Source organism: Ranitomeya imitator, chromosome 7 (assembly GCF_032444005.1).
Source record: "Ranitomeya imitator isolate aRanImi1 chromosome 7, aRanImi1.pri, whole genome shotgun sequence".
In the NCBI taxonomy this organism is placed as follows: Eukaryota; Metazoa; Chordata; class Amphibia; order Anura; family Dendrobatidae; genus Ranitomeya; species Ranitomeya imitator.
In genome coordinates this window covers 3,926,593-3,948,809 of record NC_091288.1, presented here as the reverse complement: position 1 = coordinate 3,948,809, position 22,217 = coordinate 3,926,593, and the positions used below count along the sequence as shown (strand labels likewise).

At 57.3% G+C, this 22,217-nt stretch overlaps 1 protein-coding gene across 1 annotated transcript in view; it reads right to left on the bottom strand.

The window, feature by feature from the left end:
* ESYT3 (extended synaptotagmin 3) overlaps positions 1-16,552 on the bottom strand; it is a 44,150-nt gene extending 27,598 nt beyond the window's left edge. Inside the window, exons 1-4 of the mRNA XM_069732571.1 lie at positions 16,220-16,552; positions 2,555-2,596; positions 2,332-2,466; positions 1,693-1,769 (exon numbers count right to left, since the gene is read on the bottom strand). Coding sequence (XP_069588672.1) covers positions 1,693-1,769; positions 2,332-2,466; positions 2,555-2,596; positions 16,220-16,474 — 509 coding nt within the window. The 5' untranslated portion in view covers positions 16,475-16,552. The remainder of the gene's footprint in view (positions 1-1,692; positions 1,770-2,331; positions 2,467-2,554; positions 2,597-16,219) is intronic.
* Between the last annotated feature and the right edge of the window lie 5,665 nt (positions 16,553-22,217).

The following is a 22,217-nucleotide window of genomic DNA, read 5'->3' as shown; positions in this document are numbered from 1 at the left end:
AGCGCCGCCTCCGTGGTGTCACTAATCCCAGTCCTCCCCATCCTGCCAGTGCCGCCTCCATGGTGTAATTATGTCAGAGGAAAAAGATTTACGCCTCATTTACCTCCCAAATTCCGAGCAATGAGGGACATTGTGTCATCCACAAATATGTCATCGGGAGCACTGTCACTTTAAGAGCGCTGCCTCGTTAACTAGTTCTAGATTTGTATGTATTTCACCAGTTCAATGTTCAGAGACAACTCTGGGAAGTGCAAAAATAAAAACACAGGTGTAAATACTTAGAGTCGTGAGAAATCTGAGCATTCAGTAAACAGCCAAATGAGGTGTACGGCCGGCACAGCCATCAGGCCACGCGAGAGTTAATATTCACCAGCAGCATCTCCGAAACACTCCGCACAGCCAGGGGCAACGACTGCACACTAGAAATCCTCCAGAGCTGCACTCACTATTCTGCTGGTGCAGTTACTGTGTACATACATTACTGATCCTGAGTCACATCCTGTATTATACCCCAGAGCTGCACTCACTATTCTGCTGGTGCAGTCACTGTGTACATACATTACATTACTGATCCTGAGTCACATCCTGTATTATACCCCAGAGCTGCACTCACTATTCTGCTGGTGCAGTCACTGTGTACATACATTACATTACTGATCCTGAGTTACATCCTGTATTATACCCCAGAGCTGCACTCACTATTCTGCTGGTGCAGTCACTGTGCACATACATTACATTACTGATCCTGAGTTACATCCTGTATTATACCCCAGAGCTGCACTCACTATTCTGCTGGTGCAGTCACTGTAAACATACATTACATTACTGATCCTGAGTTATATCCTGTATTATACTACAGAGCTGCACTCACTATTCTGCTGGTGCAGTCACTGTGTACATACATTACTGATCCTGAGTTACCTCCTGTATTATCCTCCAGAGCTGCACTCACTATTCTGCTGGTGCAGTCACTGTGTACATACATTACATTACTGATCCTGAGTCACATCCTGTATTATCCTCCAGAGCTGCACTCACTATTCTGCTGGTGCAGTCACTGTGTACATACATTACTTATCCTGAGTTACATACTGTATTATACCCCAGAGCTGCACTCACTATTCTGCTGGTGCAGTCACTGTGTACATACATTACTGATCCTGAGTTACATCCTGTATTATACCCCAGAGCTGCACTCACTATTCTGCTGGTGCAGTCACTGTGTACATACATTACTGATCCTGAGTTACATTCTGTATTATACGCCAGAGCTGCACTCACTATTCTGCTGGTGCAGTCACTGTGTACATACATTACTGATCCTGAGTTACATCCTGTATTATACCCCAGAGCTGCACTCACTATTCTGCTGGTGCAGTCACTGTGTACATACATTACATTACATTACTGATCCTGAGTTACATCCTGTATTATACTCCAGAGCTGCACTCACTATTCTGCTGGTGCAGTCACTGTGTACATATATTACATTACTGATCCTGAGTTACATCCTGTATTATACTCCAGAGCTGCACTCACTATTCTGCTGGGGCAGTCACTGTGTACATATATTACATTACTGATACTGAGTTACATCCTGTATTATATTCCAGAGCTGCACTCACTATTCTGCTGATACATCAGGTCTTATCCTCCAGTCATCTCAAAAGCTGCAGTTACACGGTCACTCACCATAGCTGTATGTCCAGGATGACCTCCCTCTTGTCCACTTTCTTGGTGTAGGCTTTAACCCCGTTAATCCTGGGAGACTGACCATGAAATACACAATGACAAAGATGATACAATGTAACGGTGGCACCGGGGGGTCATACAATGTAACGGTGGCACCGGGGGGTCATACAATGTAACGGTGGCACCGGGGGGTCATACAATGTAACGGTGGCACCGGGGGGTCATACAATGTAACGGTGGCACCGGGGGGTCATACAATGTAACGGTGGCACCGGGGGGTCATACAATGTAACGGTGGCACCGGGGGGTCATACAATGTAACGGTGGCACCGGGGGGTCATACAATGTAACGGTGGCACCGGGGGGGTCATACAATGTAATGGTGGCACCGGGGGGGGGGTCATACAATGTAATGGTGGCACCGGGGGGGGTCATACAATGTAACGGTGGCACCGGGGGGTCATACAATGTAACGGTGGCACCGGGGAGTCATACAATGTAATGGTGGCACCGGGGGGGTCATACAATGTAATGGTGGCACCGGGGGGGTCATACAATGTAATGGTGGCACCGGGGGGGGGGGTCATACAATGTAACGGTGGCACCGGGGGGCCTCACTTCCCGCTAAGACGTCTTTACCTTCTCTCCGAAGTGCACCTTGGTGAAGGTGAAGGCCTTCAGGTGACCGTTCGATGCTCTGATCAGCGGCTCAATCTTCTCCTGGAAGAGCTTCTCCATGAACATCCCGAAATACGGCCACATCTGCCGCACAACCTAAACACAGGAGCGGAGGGGTCAGCAGTGTCCGAGCGCACGCGGGGAGTTCTACTACTGCTCTCCGACATTCTGACGTGGTCGGTACCTTATTGATCCATTCGACTCGTTCAACATCTGGAAAATTCACCTGAAAACATAAAACATGAAGAGTCAGCGAGCGCAACTCTGATGATCAATGCGGGAACCCACCCGTCACCAGGGAAGGCGTCACGAGCCCCGCGCATCCCACCCGTCACCAGGGAAGGCGTCACGAGCCCCGCGCATCCCACCCGTCACCAAGGAACGCTTCAGGAGCCCCGCGCATCCCACCCGTCACCAGGGAACGCTTCAGGAGCCCCGCGCATCCCACCCGTCACCAGGGAACGCTTCAGGAGCCCCGCGCATCCCACCCGTCACCAGGGAAGGCGTCAGGAGCCCCGCGCATCCCACCCGTCACCAGGGAAGGCGTCAGGAGCCCCGCGCATCCCACCCGTCACCAGGGAAGGCGTCAGGAGCCCCGCGCATCCCACCCGTCACCAGGGAAGGCGTCAGGAGCCCCGCGCATCCCACCCGTCACCAGGGAAGGCGTCAGGAGCCCCGCGCATCCCACCCGTCACCAGGGAAGGCGTCAGGAGCCCCGCGCATCCCACCCGTCACCAGGGAAGGCGTCAGGAGCCCCGCGCATCCCACCCGTCACCAGGGAAGGCGTCAGGAGCCCCGCGCATCCCACCCGTCACCAGGGAAGGCGTCAGGAGCCCCGCGCTTCCCACCCGTCACCAGGGAAGGCGTCACGAGCCCCGCGCATCCCACCCGTCACCAGGGAAGGCGTCACGAGCCCCGCGCATCCCACCCGTCACCAAGGAACGCTTCAGGAGCCCCGCGCATCCCACCCGTCACCAGGGAACGCTTCAGGAGCCCCGCGCATCCCACCCGTCACCAGGGAACGCTTCAGGAGCCCCGCGCATCCCACCCGTCACCAGGGAAGGCGTCAGGAGCCCCGCGCATCCCACCCGTCACCAGGGAAGGCGTCAGGAGCCCCGCGCATCCCACCCGTCACCAGGGAAGGCGTCAGGAGCCCCGCGCATCCCACCCGTCACCAGGGAACGCTTCAGGAGCCCCGCGCATCCCACCCGTCACCAGGGAAGGCGTCAGGAGCCCCGCGCATCCCACCCGTCACCAGGGAAGGCGTCAGGAGCCCCGCGCATCCCACCCGTCACCAGGGAAGGCGTCAGGAGCTCCGCGCTTCCCACCCGTCACCAGGGAAGGCGTCAGGAGCCCCGCGCATCCCACCCGTCACCAGGGAAGGCGTCAGGAGCCCCGCGCATCCCACCCGTCACCAGGGAAGGCGTCAGGAGCCCCGCGCATCCCACCCGTCACCAGGGAAGGCGTCAGGAGCTCCGCGCTTCTCACCCGTCACCAGGGAAGGCGTCAGGAGCCCCGCGCATCCCACCCGTCACCAGGGAAGGCGTCAGGAGCCCCGCGCATCCCACCCGTCACCAGGGAAGGCGTCAGGAGCCCCGCGCATCCCACCCGTCACCAGGGAAGGCGTCAGGAGCCCCGCGCATCCCACCCGTCACCAGGGAAGGCGTCAGGAGCCCCGCGCATCCCACCCGTCACCAGGGAAGGCGTCAGGAGCTCCGCGCTTCTCACCCGGCACCAGGGAAGGCGTCAGGAGCTCCGCGCTTCCCACCCGTCACCAGGGAAGGCGTCAGGAGCTATAACTTTCTGCTCCCATTTCCCTTAATTTTGTTTTCAAAGATTCCTTCCCCACACTAGAAATAAATGTCAGCAATAAAAAGGCGAACGCAAAAGAAAAAGGGACGCGGCATCATGTGACCGGCCGCCATCTCCATGGCATCATCCTATAATGAGCAGGGCGTGGGGCAGAGCAGGCGTGACACGCTCTGCAGGTCGGGCAACTCTATGGGTCTAGGCAGGAGGCCACGCCGTCACACAAACAGGCACAGAGACAGGTGGAAACAGAGATAGAGCACCACAGTGTGAGCAGACCAGGACCTCTGCTTCATGTCAGTGAATGAGGCTGCCTGTGCCTCGTGAGCAAGACGTCGGCAGGCAGGGACAGTCGCAGTGAGGAGGATGAGCAGCAGGTTACACCACATTTTATATATTGTGATCCTAATCCGTGGCTCAGATCAACATTTATGTGATCGCCGCTGTAATGGGGACTGAAACGCAGTCAGGAACAACACACAGAGCCAGAACATCAGCTGCGGACAGGGACAGGGGCAGGGACACGCTGAAATGACAAGAGACCCCGGGGTCCTGACTGCACAAGACGACCCCACACGTGGGTGGATCGCCGGGAGAGACCCCCAGACACACCCAGGCGAGATATAGTGAGGTGAGGCAGTACAGTTCGGGTCCACTGATAGGACACCTCGGCGCGGTGGTCCGGCGTATACACTTTTTTGTTTAACATGTTGTCACTAAAGGTCCCGTCACACTCAGCAACGCTGCAGCGATATAGACAACGAGCCGATGGCTGGAGCGTCGCTGTTTAGGTCGCTGTAGAGACGTCAAACACCGGCAGCTCCAGAACGATGCAGGAGTGATCCAGTGACGGAACGGCGACTCACTTATCGTTCTCGCAGGTCGTTAGCTCCAGGTAAAACATTGCTGGCATCGTTACTTTTGATGTCAAACATGACGAATCACGCCGACCTGACGACCAAATAAAGTTCTGGACTTTCTGCTCCGACCAGCGATGTCACAGCGTAATCCAGATCGCTGCTGCGTGTCAAACACAACGAGATCGCTATCCAGGACGCTGCAACGTCACAGATTGTTGTTGTTCTCGTTGTAAAGTTGCTCAGTGTGACGGCACCTTAAGTCCCTGATGTTATTACACGAGTTACTGACTGCTGGGGGGGCTTCACTCACTGACCTTATCCTGTGTGACATCTGTAATGGCTGCAGTGTGACCCCCATATACAGACCATACTACCCCCATAAACAGAACATACTACCTCCATATACAGACCGCACCACCCCCGTATACAGACCATACTACCTCCATAAACAGAACATACTACCTCCATATACAGACCGCACCACCCCCGTATACAGACCATACTACCTCCATATACAGACCGCACCGCCCCCATATACAGACCATACTGCCCCCATAAACAGACCATACTACCTCCATATACAGACCGCACCACCCCCGTATACAGACCATACTACCTCCATATACAGACCACACCACCCCATATACAGACCATACTACCTCCATAAACAGAACATACTACCTCCATATACAGACCGCACCACCCCCGTATACAGACCATACTACCTCCATATACAGACCGCACCGCCCCCATATACAGACCATACTGCCCCCATAAACAGACCATACTACCTCCATATACAGACCGCACCGCCCCCATATACAGACCATACTACCCCCACATACAGACAGCACCACCCCCATATACAGACCATAATAACTCCGTATACAGACTGTCACAATAAGAATATCATGGTCTGAGTGTCACAATAATGTAAAAATGTCATAATGTGAGATTAGTTCTAGAAAGTACCGTGTCACAGACACTCTGCAGCTTCAACCCCCCTTTTCTCTCACCCTCTGCATTCGCTTATACACCAAACAAAGCCCTATGGCAGAGACACTGTGCAACCTGATGCCAATGTGTGAGCAGTGTATGGCTTTTAAACTGCAGACAACCAATCCCGTAAAGCCCTTGTTCCCTCCTCCCCTTGCCCAAGGAATGCCTTTGTCTGGGGGCTCAAAGAACATAAATAGTTGGAAAAAGAGTGCATGTCTTTACTCAGCCCACTCAGTGATGTCACGACATGAGGGCATATCTTTACCCCTGCTGAATTGGGGGCAGAGTTGGTCCAAGGAGTGAGCTAACAACAGCTCGGCAAAGCTGTGCTCATGCATCTGGATATATGGAAGCCCTTTCTCCTCCATAGCACACGGCCAGTCACAAGCTGAAATTATCTGAGTGCTATGTAAGTGTTCTCATCTCAATGTTAATCCTATTTTATTTGTAATTTGTATTTTACATATGATAATTGTCTTCTTTATAATATCTTTTCTACTTTGTAAACACCGTCTACCTTTTTTTGGAGTAAAATATATAATTTTCTAGCTTGTCTCTTCATGCTCTATAAATGAACTGTCGCTTCCTCTGAAGTGAATTACGCTACTGATTTGGGTTGGCTCTGGACCCGTTAACCCTTGTGGAATCGGAGCTGATGGCAGCATACTGTTCTGTGCGATTGGGAATCTTTGTAGCAACGGCGACATTGATAATTATTGATCCCGCCTGAGTGGGAGTAGTTACATCGCCCTCGCTGCAGCGTGCCCAATAGCCAGTACATAGCAGGCAGCCTTTCTGGTGACTAATTACCCTAGGTGCAATACCTAATCTGGTCCTTAGTCTAAGAAAAAAGGTTTCAGCACTCACCGATCCTTTTAAAACGAGTTGATTCTTTATTCATTGTTAAAATCTTCACGGCTCGGGGGTGTGAAGGAAAGCAGTGTGTAGGTTCAGACTAGGTTCAACGTACACACTCCTTTCCCTGCACCCCCCCCCGATCCGTGAAGATTTTAACAATGTTTGAATAAAGAATCAACTCGTTTTAAAAGGATCAGTGAGTGCTGAAACCTTTTTTCTTAGAATAAGGACTGCGTTGTTGTGATGTTCGGCTTAAGCACCTGGGATCCGATGGCAAGCCTGTTCTCGCAAACAGGTGTGTTCTATATATAACTCAGACTTACTGGTGGTGCTGTCTACTATTTTCTCTGGACAAGCAGTACCTAATCTGACCTGAGGGTAAAGGGGGCGCCAGAGAGCTGCAAATTCCAAACCGGAACTGGGATATACATAAATCCCCTTCAGAAGGAACCAGGGGCAACAAAACGACCTCGGTTCATGACAAATTGGTGTGAGCGGTGTGGATGATAAAGATATCCTCCCGGGATCCCTGAACTATTAACATAGTAACATAGTTAGTAAGGCCGAAAAAAGACATTTGTCCATCCAGTTCAGCCTATATTCCATCATAATAAATCCCCAGATCTACGTCCTTCTACAGAACCTAATAATTGTATGATACAATATTGTTCTGCTCCAGGAAGACATCCAGGCCTCTCTTGAACCCCTCGACTGAGTTCGCCATCACCACCTCCTCAGGCAAGCAATTCCAGATTCTCACTGCCCTAACAGTAAAGAATCCTCTTCTATGTTGGTGGAAAAACCTTCTCTCCTCCAGACGCAAAGAATGCCCCCTTGTGCCCGTCACCTTCCTTGGTATAAACAGATCCTCAGCGAGATATTTGTATTGTCCCCTTATATACTTATACATGGTTATTAGATCGCCCCTCAGTCGTCTTTTTTCTAGACTAAATAATCCTAATTTCGCTAATCTATCTGGGTATTGTAGTTCTCCCATCCCCTTTATTAATTTTGTTGCCCTCCTTTGTACTCTCTCTAGTTCCATTATATCCTTCCTGAGCACCGGTGCCCAAAACTGGACACAGTACTCCATGTGCGGTCTAACTAGGGATTTGTACAGAGGCAGTATAATGCTCTCATCATGTGTATCCAGACCTCTTTTAATGCACCCCATGATCCTGTTTGCCTTGGCAGCTGCTGCCTGGCACTGGCTGCTCCAGGTAAGTTTATCATTAACTAGGATCCCCAAGTCCTTCTCCCTGTCAGATTTACCCAGTGGTTTCCCGTTCAGTGTGTAATGGTGATATTGATTCCCTCTTCCCATGTGTATAACCTTACATTTATCATTGTTAAACCTCATCTGCCACCTTTCAGCCCAAGTTTCCAACTTATCCAGATCCATCTGTAGCAGAATACTATCTTCTCTTGTATTAACTGCTTTACATAGTTTTGTATCATCTGCAAATATCGATATTTTACTGTGTAAACCTTCTACCAGATCATTAATGAATATGTTGAAGAGAACAGGTCCCAATACCGACCCCTGCGGTACCCCACTGGTCACAGCGGCCCAGTTAGAGACTATACCATTTATAACCACCCTCTGCTTTCTATTGGTGGCAGTGCGGTGTGAACCATGACATATCGGTGGCAGCGCGGTGGGATCTTAGAGCATTAGTGATCTGGTTTGAGCAATCATTCCTCTCACTAAAAACTTGCACAGTTCTGAAAAGGACTCTGCGCGAATAAGTGTTGGAGAACGAGCTCAGTGCTTACTAGTCCTGAGACGATACCGTGTGTACTTGCGCTTACCCCCTCCCTTCTATTTGTTTTTCTATCCTATCTTTTATTTGGCAATGCTGGCCGCAGGAGGAGAAGGCTGGTATAAGCAGTAGAAGGACACTCTTGTTGCCCTTTGTGGGCTGATGCAGATTGACGCCACGGGCAAAAACAAAAACCAACTGGTCGCGGCTCCGGTGCAACGAGAAATCGCTCAGAGCCCAGTGGGTGCAGCAGCCGGCCAAAGCGAACATGGTGCTGCAGCAGAGTTCCAACCACTGATTGAAAAGAGCTGAGTGGGAGGCCCAAGCTCGGATGGACCATGAACTGCAGATGGCCCAACTCAGAGCCGTACCCTCTACCACGCGGGGCAGCGAGTCCAGCAGTGCTCAGTCCCCTAAACCCCGGCTCGAGCACTTTCCAGTGATGGAAAAGGACGGGGACTTGGACCCTTTTCTGAGGGACTTTAAGAAAGCCTACAGACAGTATCGGCTGCCTGAGAACCAATGGGCCCGATACCTGACCCCAGGGCTGAGAGGCAAAGATCTGGAGGCGTTTGCTGCTCTCCCTCAAGATCAAGATGACGACTATGAGGCCATCAAGCAGGCCCTGATAAAGTACCAACTGACTCCTGAGGTGTACCGTAGAAGGTTCCAGAACCTGCAACATGGCCTACACAACCGTTACAGCGCTGTGGTGCATGGACTCAGGACCCACTTTGACCAGTGGATCCAAGGACTGTCAGTGACCACCTTTGAGCAGCTGGGAGACCTGATGATTAAGGCTCTGTGCACACGTTCCGTATTTTTCGCTATAAAAACGCGATAAAAACGCATACATATGCATCCTATCATTTATATTGCATTCCGCAATTTTTGTGCATATGTTGCATTTTTTTCCGCAAAAAAAAAGCATCTCGGTCAAAAACGCAGCATGTTCATTAATTTTGCAGATTTTTTGTGGATTTTCCACTATATTATTGTATTCGGAACTTCTGAAAAAATCCGCAAAAAGTGCCAAAAAAAAAGCACGAGAAAAAAGTGAAAAATCCGCATGCGGATTTCTTGCAGTATGTCTGGTTTGTTCAGGAAATTTCTGCAAGAAATCCTGATGTGTGCACATAGCCTTAAGGCTGTGTGCACACGTTCCGGATTTTTCAAATTTTTTTCGCTATAAAAACCGCAAAAAAACGCTCACATTAAGCATCCTATTAATAGAATGCAATCCGCATTTTGTATGCACACGCTGCGTTTTTTTTCCTGAGCGGAAACACATTCCGGAAAAAAACGCAGCATGTTAATTTGCGGAATCGCGAGGATTCCGCACACATAGGAATGCATTGATCCGCTTACTTCCCGCATGAGGCTGTGCCCACCATGCGGGAAGTAAGCGGATCATGTGCGGATGGTACCCAGGGTGGGGGAGACTCTCCTCCAGGCCCTGGGAACCATATAATTGTTAAAAAAAAAAAGAATTAAGATATAAAAATAGTGATATACTCACCTTCCAATGGCCCCGGGGTCCTCCCGCCTCTCAGCGGTGCACGCGGCGGCTTCCGATCCCAGGAGCGAAGGACCTGCGATGACATCGCGGTCACATGAGTGTGACGTCATCCCAGGTCCTTCGCACACATCATCCCTGAGAACGGAAGCCGCCGCGTGCACCGCTGAGAACAACCTTTTTTTTTATTATTATTTTTAGCATTAGATCTTTTTACTATTGATGCTGCATAGGCCGCATCAAATAGTTGGTCACACTTGTCAAACACTCTGCTTGTGTGACCAACCTGTCAATCAGTTTTCCAAATGATGCTACAGATCACATGAAAAACGCCAATTCCGCATGCGATATACCCGCGGCAGGAGTTGTGGAATTGCCATGGAAATTTCTGCAGCAATTCTGCAACGTGTGCACTTAGGGTACCGTCACACAGTGCCATTTCGATCGCTATGACGGCACGATTCGTGACGTTCCAGCGATATCGTTACGATATTGCTGTGTCTGACACGCAGCAGCGATCAGGGATCCTGCTGAGAATCGTACGTCGTATCGTATGGAACTTTCTTTCGTCGCTGGATCTCCCGCTGTCATCGCTAGATCGGCGTGGGTGACACCGATCTAGCGATGCGATCTAGCGATGGTTCGCTTGTAACCAGGGTAAACATCGGGTTCCTAAGCTCAGGGCCGCGCTTAGTAACCCGATGTTTACCCTGGTTACCAGCGTAAATGTAAAAAAAAAAAAAAAACAGTACATACTTACATTCCGGTGTCCGTCAGGTCCCTAGCCGTCTGCTTCCCGCACTCACTGACTGCCGGCCGTAAAGTGAAAGCAGAGCAGAGCGGTGACGTCACCGCTGTGCTGTGCTTTCACTTTACGGCCGGCAGTCACTGAGTGCGGGAAGCAGACGGCAAGGGACAGACACCGGAATGTAAGTATGTACTGTTTGTTTGTTTTTTTACCCTGCGCTTAGTAACCCGATGTTTACCCTGGTTACCCGGGGACCTCGGCATCATTGGTCGTGTCTGTGTGACAGCTCCCCAGCGACCACACTACGATTTACCTACGATCACGGCCAGGTCGTATCGCTGGTCGTGATCGTAGGTAAATCGTATAGTGTGACGGTACCCTTAGCCCAAGACCAGTTCTTACATCTTTGCCCAGCTGAGCTGCGACAGTTCGTGATGGACAGAGAACCCAAAGACGTGACGAAAGCAGCGCAGATTGCCGATGCCTATGAGGCCAACTGTAGAACGGAAGTGCGGAAGCCAGTCACCACCAGCTGGAGAGGGGGTAAGCCTGCAACCAACGCCAGTACCCCTGCCAGCCAACACACCAGAGGTCCTGTTCCTCGTAACCAACAACATCCTAAGGATGTGTTCACAGTTGCTGTAGTGCTCAGCCCCGTCACTCTGCAGGGTGGGATGGCTGAGGAACCCCTAACAGGAGCAAGTGATGGTGCTAAGGGAAATGAGGAGATGCATGGGAACCGTGAAGAAGGTGATGCCGTGCAACTGACGAGTGCCACAGAGGAAGGTAACTGCCCCATAAGTAGCACTGCCCCTGAAGTGTTGGGGGTGGATGGGGGGGTAGAGCCCATAGCAGAGTCGGCTGATGGGTCTGTGGAAATCCCCGGGGAGACAGCCTACATAGCTGCTGTCACCCGCAGTCAGAGTGCCCGGAATGCAGATAACGTTCTGCCTTCTGGACCCTCCACAGTCACAGGCGTCACTGAACCAGAGATGGACCAAGAGCAGGTCCCAGAGGGTTCCCATGGGGAAGGGACCCTGATGTCGCTTTCTGGCTTCACCTAGCCAAGAGTTCCAGGCCGCTCTGCCCTCAGATGCAAGCCTGAAGAATTTGAGACAACTCGCCGAGACGCCCACCTCCGTGACGGATAAGGAGAGGGTGTTCTGGGAACGAGGAAGGTTGTATCGCGAGACAGTACCCGGAACATCCCAAAAGGAGTGGTTGAGGGAAAGACAGCTGGTCGTCCCGCACCAATTCCGGGGTGAGTTGTTACGGATTGCCCATGAGATCCCGCTAGCTGGACACTTGGGGATCAGCAAAACTAAGGCCCGGCTGTCTCAACACTTCTATTGGCCTAAGATGGGGACAGATGTGACTAACTACTGCCGCTCCTGTATCACTTGTCAAAGAGTGGGGAAGGCGGGGCCTGCTCTTAAGGCTCCCCTGATCCCTTTACCAGTGATAGAGGAGCCTTACCAGAGGATCGCGGTGGACATTGTAGGCCCGCTGGCCGTCTCCAGCAGCTCTGGAAAGCAATACATCCTTACTGTGGTAGACTACGCTACTCGGTACCCCGAGGCAGTAGCTCTCTCGTCAACCAGGGCAGATAAGGTGGCGGATGCCCTGTTGGCTATCTTTTCAAGTGTAGGATTTCCCAGGGAGATGCTTACCGATCAAGGGACCCAATTCATGTCTCGCCTAATGGAGGCTTTCTGTAAGAAAATGCAGGTGAAGTGTCTGATATCAAGTGTGTATCACCCACAGACCAATGGCTTGTGTGAGCGCTTCAATGGTACCCTCAAACAGATGCTCCGCGACTGGAAGCGGGACCTCTCACACCTGCTATTCGCTTACCGAGAGGTTCCGCAGGCCTGGACGGGGTTCTCCCCCTCCAAGCTCCTGTACGGCAGGCGAGTCCTGGGACCCATTGGGTTGGTAAGAGAATCCTGGGAAGAGGAGCCGAACCCTTCTGAAGTGTCCATAGTGGAGTATGTCATGCGCTTCCTTGACAAAATGCAAACCTTGATGCAGTTGGTGCATGACAACATGACGCAGGCTCAGGCTGACCAGAAGCACTGGTACGACCAGAGCGTCGGGGCGCGGACCTACCACGTGGGCCAAAAGGTGTGGGTGCTAGTCTCCGTACCAAAGGATAAACTTCAGGCAGCATGGGAAGGCCCGTACATCATCCAGCAACACCTCAACCCAATCACCTACGTGGTCACGCTTGACCACGCTCGGGGTAGGCGAAAGGCCTTTCACGTCAATATGATGAAGGCTCATCACGAACGTGAAGACTGCGTCCTACCGGTCTGCAGCCTACCCGAAGACAGGGAGGAAGACCCCTCCTGGACATGCTGGCCTAAAACCAAGGACAGTGGGTCCATCGAGGATGTGAAGGTAAGCGCCTTGTTAACAGAACCCCAGCGCCTGCAGTTGCGGACCACGCTGGACCCTTCCGGGCCATGTTCTCCAACTGACCTGGAAGGACAATGTTAGTGGTCCACGAAGTGGACACCGGGAATTGTGCCCCAGTACGGCGAACACCCTATCGGATTTCCGACAAGGTGCAGCAGGTTATGCGCGAGGAGATCAATGAGATGTTTCAGCTGGGAGTGATTCAACGATCAAAGAGCGTGTGGGCCTCACTTGTAGCTCTCATGCCAAAGAAAGATCAGACCACCCGGTTCTGCATGGACTACAGGGGGCTCAATGCCTCACAGCCCCTGATGAGCACCCAATGCCGCGCATCGAGAAGCTGCATAAGCGGTTAGCTGGCGCAGAATATCTGACCATAATGGATCCGAGTCGGGCATACTGGCAGATTCCCCTGAGCCCCGAGGCGCAGAAGTCCGCCTTTATCACCCCCTTCGGACTGTACGAGTCCATGGTTATGACCTTCAGCTTGAAGCTGCCACTTTCTAGTGGATGGTCAACCACCTGCTTCAGGGACTGGAGAAGTACGCGATGGCGTACCTAGATGACATTGCCATCCTCAATTCCTCCTGGGACGAACACCTGCAGCATCTCGAGGAGGTGCTCAGTTGAATTCACCAAGCCAGTCTGACCATCAAGCCGGGAAAGTGCCAGACGGGCATGAGATAGGTCCACTACCTGGGGCACCGGATAGGTGGGAAGTCCATAAAGCCAGGGCCTGGGAAAGTGGACGCAATCGTGTCCTGGCCCACCCCTAGGACCAAGAAGCAGGTGATCTCCTTCCTGGGCACTGCAGGGTACTATAGTAGCCTGGCAAAACCCTTGACAGACCTCACCAGGAAGAAGCTACCCCAAATAGTCGACTAGACAGATGCTGTGTGGGGGCCTTCCAGGCTTTGAAAACAGCCCTGTGCAATGCTCCTGTGTTAAAAGCAGTCGACAGCAGTTGACCGTTCCTGGTGCAGACCAACGCCAGCGAGTTTAGCTTCAGTGCTGTGCTCAGCCAGGTCGACTTGGGGAACCAAGAGCACCCCGTGTTGTACCTGAGCCAGAAGCTTGTGCCGAGGGAAGTGGCCTACTCCACTATCGAGGAGTGCCTGGCCAAGGTCTGAGCCCTGCAACGTTTGCAGCCCTACCTGTACGGTCGCACCTTCATGGTGGTGACTGACCACAACCCTCTGCGCTGGCTACAAGCCATGTGTGGAACCAACGGAAGATTGCTACGCTGGAGCCTTGACCTCCAGCAGTACGACTTTACAGTCAAACACAAAACGGGTAGGGAGAAAGGCAATGCAAATGGGTTGTCTCGTTGGGGAGAACCTGACGAGGTGCACATGGAGGAGTACCGAGAGGTTCTGCCTCTGCAGCGCCATCCAAAAGGGGGAGGTGTCACGATAATGTAAGAATACCATGGTCTGAGGGATTTTTTCAGAAGGTACCAGACCATACTACCTTCATATACAGACCGCACCCAATATACAGACAGCACAACCCCCATATACAGACTATACCACCTTCATATACAGAGCGCACCACCCCCACATACAGACTATATTACCTCCATATACAGCCCACACAACCCCCATAGAGACTATACTACCTCCATATAGAGACCATACTACCCAATACACAGACCGCACCACTCCCATATACAGACCATACTACCACCATATACAGACCATGCCGTCAGGGCCCTGGAGCCTGCAGTGGGCAGGTTGGCAGCCCCGGGGTGGGCAGATTGGCGGCCAGGTTGTTGGCCCCAGGGGTGGGCAGGTTGGCAGCTCCGGGGTGGGCAGATTGACGGCCAGGTTGGCGGCCCCAGGGGTGGGCAGGTTGGCGGCCCCAGGGGTGGGCAGGTTGGCGGCCCCAGGGGTGGGCAGGTTGGCGGCCCCAGGGGTGGGCAGGTTGGCGGCCCCAGGGGTGGGCAGGTTGGCGGCCCCAGGGCTGGGCAGGTTGGCGGCCCCAGGGGTGGGCAGGTTGGCGGCCCCAGGGGTGGGCAGGTTGGCGGCCCCAGGGCTGGACAGGTTGGCGGCCCCAGGGCTGGACAGGTTGGCGGCCCCAGGGGTGGGTAGGTTGGCGGCCCCAGGGGTGGGCAGGTTGGCGGCCCCAGGGGTGGGCAGGTTGGCGGCCCAGGGGTGGGCAGGTTGGCGGCCCCAAGGGTGGGCAGGTTGGCGGCCCCAAGGGTGGGCAGGTTAGCGGCCCCAGGGGTGGGCAGGTTGGCGGCCCCAGGGGTGGGCAGGTTGGCGGCCCCAGGGGTGGGCAGGTTGGCGGCCCCAGGGGTGGGCAGGTTGGCGGCCCCAGGGCTGGGCAGGTTGGCGGCCCCAGGGCTGGGCAGGTTGGCGGCCCCAGGGGTGGGCAGGTTGGCGGCCCCAGGGGTGGGCAGGTTGGCGGCCCCAGGGCTGGACAGGTTGGCGGCCCCAGGGCTGGACAGGTTGGCGGCCCCAGGGGTGGGTAGGTTGGCGGCCCCAGGGGTGGGCAGGTTGGCGGCCCCAGGGGTGGGCAGGTTGGCGGCCCAGGGGTGGGCAGGTTGGCGGCCCCAAGGGTGGGCAGGTTGGCGGCCCCAACGGTGGGCAGGTTAGCGGCCCCAGGGGTGGGCAGGTTGGCGGCCCCAGGGGTGGGCAGGTTGGCGGCCCCAGGGGTGGGCAGTTTGGCGGCCCCAGGGGTGGGCAGGTTGGCGGCCCAGGGGTGGGCAGGTTGGCGGCCCCAGGGGTGGGCAGGTTGGCGGCCCCAGGGGTGGGCAGGTTGGCGGCCCAGGGGTGGGCAGGTTGGCGGCCCCAGGGGTGGGCAGGTTGGCGGCCCCAGGGGTGGGCAGGTTGGCGGCCCAGGGGTGGGCAGGTTGGCAGTTCTCCCACACTCTCACCCAGGCCGGCAGCTGGTGGGTGTTCAGCCCGCGGGTAACCTCCAGGGTCTCGTTCTCCAGCAGGTCCCAGGCCGCCCGCATCCGCGCCAGTTTCCATCTTTTGTTTCTGTTCCAGAAAATCCAGAGGAAAAGTCCGAAAAAAACCCAAGAAATCCCGATGCCGGCGCGGCCGCACACGTACACCGGCAGGAGCAGCAGCAAAGCCCGGAACAACGAGCGGAGCGGCGCCCGGAGCGGATCCTCCTGCACCTGCATCACCGAGGACCCGGCACTGACTGACGGCCGGAGCGCGGAGCCAGGTGACACAGGTTGCCGACTCCGCCCCGACACACCTGGGACACCGCCCCGACATACGGAGACCCCGCCCCGACACGACACAGGGGAACCCCGCCCCGACACACGATGACCCCGCCCCGACACACGGGAACCCCGCCCCGACACACGGGAACACCGCCCCGACACATGATGACCCCGCCCCGACACACGGAGACCCCGCCCCGACACACGATGACCACGCCCCGACACACGGAGACCCCGCCCCGACACACGGGAACCCCGCCCCGACACACGGGAACACCGCCCCGACACATGATGACCCCGCCCCGACACACGGAGACCCCGCCCCGACACACGATGACCACGCCCCGACACACGGAGACCCCGCCCCGACACACGATGACCCCGCCCCGACACACGGAGACCCCGCCCCGACACACGGAGACCCCGCCCCGACACACAATGACCCCGCTCCGGCACACGATGACCCCGCCCCGACACACGGAGACCCCGCCCCGACAAAGAGACACGCCCCCTGTGACAATACTGCAACCGCCGCTGACAACTGTCCACCTGCTGACAACTTTTATCAGACTGACAAATGTCATCCCATGAAATCATTTCAGAAGGAGACGTCTTCGGTGTGTGACTGCAGTTGGGGTCTGCAGAGGATGGGAGACTGACGGGGAGAGGACCGGAGACTGACGGGGAGAGGACGGGGAGACTGACGGGGAGAGGACGGGAGACTGACGGGGAGAGGACGGGAGACTGACGGGGAGAGGACGGGAGACTGACGGGGAGAGGACTGGAGACTGACGGGGAGAGGACCGGAGACTGACGGGGAGAGGACGGGAGACTGACGGGGAGAGGACGGGAGACTGACGGGGAGACTGACGGGGAGAAGACGGGAGACTGACGGGGAGAGGACGGGAGACTGACGGGGAGAGGACTGGAGACTGACGGGGAGAGGACGGGAGACTGACGGGGAGAGGACGGGACACTGACGGGGAGAGGACGGGAGACTGACGGGGAGAGGACGGGAGACTGACGGGGAGAGGACGGGACACTGACGGGGAGAGGACGGGAGACTGACGGGGAGACTGACGGGGAGACAGACGGGGAGAGGACGGGAGACTGACGGGGAGAGGACGGGAGACTGACGGGGAGAGGACGGGAGACTGACGGGGAGAGGACGGGAGACTGACGGGGAGAGGACGGGAGACTGACGGGGAGAGGACGGGAGACTGACGGGAGACTGATGGGGAGAGGACGGGAGACTGACGGGGAGAGGACGGGAGACTGACGGGAGACTGATGGGGAGAGGACGGGAGACTGACGGGGAGAGGACGGGAGACTGACGGGAGACTGATGGGGAGAGGACGGGAGACTGACGGGGAGAGGACGGGAGACTGACGGGGAGAAGACGGGAGACAGACGGGGAGAGGACGGGAGACTGACGGGGAGAGGACGGGAGACTGACGGGGAGAAGACGGGAGACAGACGGGGAGAGGACGGGAGACTGACGGGTAGAGGACGGGAGACTGACGGGGAGAGGACGGGAGACTGACGGGGAGAGGACGGGAGACTGACGGGGGAGAGGACGGGAGACTGACGGGGAGAGGACGGGAGACTGACGGGAGACTGATGGGGAGAGGACGGGAGACTGACGGGGAGAGGACGGGAGACTGACGGGAGACTGATGGGGAGAGGACGGGAGACTGACGGGGAGAGGACGGGAGACTGACGGGAGACTGATGGGGAGAGGACGGGAGACTGACGGGGAGAGGACGGGAGACTGACGGGGAGAAGACGGGAGACAGACGGGGAGAGGACGGGAGACTGACGGGGAGAGGACGGGAGACTGACGGGGAGAGGACGGGAGACTGACGGGGAGACTGACGGGGAGAAGACGGGAGACAGACGGGGAGAGGACGGGAGACTGACGGGGAGAAGACGGGAGACAGACGGGGAGAGGACGGGAGACTGACGGGGAGAAGACGGGAGACAGACGGGGAGAGGACGGGAGACTGACGGGGAGAGGACGGGAGACTGACGGGGAGAGGACGGGAGACTGACGGGGAGAGGACGGGAGACTGACGGGGAGAGGACGGGAGACTGACGGGGAGAGGACGGGAGACTGACGGGGAGAGGACGGGAGACTGACGGGGAGAGGACGGGAGACTGACGGGGAGAGGACGGGAGACTGACGGGGAGAGGACGGGAGACTGACGGGGAGAGGACAGGAGACTGACGGGGAGAGGACGGGAGACTGACGGGGAGAGGACGGGAGACTGACGGGGAGAGGACGGGAGACTGACGGGGGAGAGGACGGGAGACTGACGGGGAGAGGACGGGAGACTGACGGGAGACTGATGGGGAGAGGACGGTAGACTGACGGGGAGAGGACGGGAGACTGACGGGAGACTGATGGGGAGAGGACGGGAGACTGACGGGGAGAGGACGGGAGACTGACGGGAGACTGATGGGGAGAGGACGGGAGACTGACGGGGAGAGGACGGGAGACTGACGGGGAGAAGACGGGAGACAGACGGGGAGAGGACGGGAGACTGACGGGGAGAGGACGGGAGACAGACGGGGAGAAGACGGGAGACTGACGGGGAGAAGACGGGAGACTGACGGGGAGAGGACGGGAGACTGACGGGGAGAGGACGGGAGACTGACGGGGAGAGGACGGGAGACTGACGGGGAGAGGACGGGAGACTGACGGGGAGAGGACGGGAGACTGACGGGGAGAGGACGGGAGACTGACGGGGAGAGGACAGGAGACTGACGGGGAGAGGACGGGAGACTGACGGGGAGAGGACGGGAGACTGACGGGGAGAGGACGGGAGACTGACGGGGGAGAGGACGGGAGACTGACGGGGAGAGGACGGGAGACTGACGGGAGACTGATGGGGAGAGGACGGGAGACTGACGGGGAGAGGACGGGAGACTGACGGGAGACTGATGGGGAGAGGACGGGAGACTGACGGGGAGAGGACGGGAGACTGACGGGGAGAGGACAGGAGACTGACGGGGAGAGGACGGGAGACTGACGGGGAGAGGACGGGAGACTGACGGGGAGAGGACGGGAGACTGACGGGGAGAGGACGGGAGACTGACGGGGAGAGGACGGGAGACTGACGGGGAGAGGACGGGAGACTGACGGGGGAGAGGACGGGAGACTGACGGGGAGACTGACGGGGAGAAGACGGGAGACTGACGGGGAGAGGACGGGAGACTGACGGGGAGAGGACGGGAGACTGACGGGGAGAGGACGGGAGACTGACGGGGGAGAGGACGGGAGACTGACGGGGAGAGGACGGGAGACTGACGGGGAGAGGACGGGAGACTGACGGGAGACTGATGGGGAGAGGACGGGAGACTGACGGGGAGAGGACGGGAGACAGACGGGGAGAGGACCGGAGACTGACGGGGAGAGGACGGGAGACTGACGGGGAGAGGACGGGAGACTGACGGGGAGAGGACGGGAGACTGACGGGGAGAGGACGGGAGACTGACGGGGAGAGGACGGGAGACTGACGGGGAGAGGACGGGAGACTGACGGGGAGAGGACGGGAGACTGACGGGGAGAGGACGGGAGACTGACGGGGAGAGGACGGGAGACTGACGGGGAGAGGACGGGAGACTGACGGGGAGAGGACGGGAGACTGACGGGGAGAGGACGGGAGACTGACGGGGAGAGGACGGGAGACTGACGGGGAGAGGACGGGAGACTGACGGGGGAGAGGACGGGAGACTGACGGGGAGAGGACGGGAGACTGACGGGAGACTGATGGGGAGAGGACGGGAGACTGACGGGGAGAGGACGGGAGACTGACGGGAGACTGATGGGGAGAGGACGGGAGACTGACGGGGAGAGGACGGGAGACTGACGGGGAGAGGACAGGAGACTGACGGGGAGAGGACGGGAGACTGACGGGGAGAGGACGGGAGACTGACGGGGAGAGGACGGGAGACTGACGGGGAGAGGACGGGAGACTGACGGGGAGAGGACGGGAGACTGACGGGGAGAGGACGGGAGACTGACGGGGGAGAGGACGGGAGACTGACGGGGAGACTGACGGGGAGAAGACGGGAGACTGACGGGGAGAGGACGGGAGACTGACGGGGAGAGGACGGGAGACTGACGGGGAGAGGACGGGAGACTGACGGGGAGACTGACGGGGAGAAGACGGGAGACTGACGGGGAGAAGACGAGAGACTGACGGGGAGAAAAAGGGAGACTGACGGGGAGAAGACGGGAGACTGACGGGGAGAGGACGGGAGACTGACGGGGAGACTGACGGGGAGAGGACGGGAGACTGACGGGGAGAGGACGGGAGACTGACGGGGAGAGGACGGGAGACTGACGGGGAGAGGTCGGGAGACTGACGGGGAGAGGACGGGAGACTGACGGGGAGAGGACGGGAGACTGACGGGGAGAGGACCGGAGACTGACGGGGAGAGGACCGGAGACTGACGGGGAGAGGACGGGAGACTGACGGGGAGAGGACGGGAGACTGACGGGGAGAGGACGGGAGACTGACGGGGAGAGGACGGGAGACTGACGGGGAGAGGACGGGAGACTGACGGGGGAGAGGACGGGAGACTGACGGGGAGAGGACGGGAGACTGACGGGAGACTGATGGGGAGAAGACGGGAGACTGACGGGGAGAGGACGGGAGACTGACGGGAGACTGATGGGGAGAGGACGGGAGACTGACGGGGAGAGGACGGGAGACTGACGGGGAGAAGACGGGAGACAGACGGGGAGAGGACGGGAGACTGACGGGGAGAGGACGGGAGACTGACGGGGAGAGGACGGGAGACTGACGGGGAGAGGACGGGAGACTGACGGGGGAGAGGACGGGAGACTGACGGGGAGAGGACGGGAGACTGACGGGAGACTGAAGGGGAGAGGACGGGAGACTGACGGGGAGAGGACGGGAGACTGACGGGAGACTGATGGGGAGAGGACGGGAGACTGACGGGGAGAGGACGGGAGACTGACGGGAGACTGATGGGGAGAGGACGGGAGACTGACGGGGAGAGGACGGGAGACTGACGGGGAGAAGACGGGAGACAGACGGGGAGAGGACGGGAGACTGACGGGGAGAGGACGGGAGACTGACGGGGAGAGGACGGGAGACTGACGGGGAGACTGACGGGGAGAAGACGGGAGACAGACGGGGAGAGGACGGGAGACTGACGGGGAGAAGACGGGAGACAGACGGGGAGAGGACGGGAGACTGACGGGGAGAAGACGGGAGACAGACGGGGAGAGGACGGGAGACTGACGGGGAGAGGACGGGAGACTGACGGGGAGAGGACGGGAGACTGACGGGGAGAGGACGGGAGACTGACGGGGAGAGGACGGGAGACTGACGGGGAGAGGACGGGAGACTGACGGGGAGAGGACGGGAGACTGACGGGGAGAGGACGGGAGACTGACGGGGAGAGGACGGGAGACTGACGGGGAGAGGACAGGAGACTGACGGGGAGAGGACGGGAGACTGACGGGGAGAGGACGGGAGACTGACGGGGAGAGGACGGGAGACTGACGGGGGAGAGGACGGGAGACTGACGGGGAGAGGACGGGAGACTGACGGGAGACTGATGGGGAGAGGACGGTAGACTGACGGGGAGAGGACGGGAGACTGACGGGAGACTGATGGGGAGAGGACGGGAGACTGACGGGGAGAGGACGGGAGACTGACGG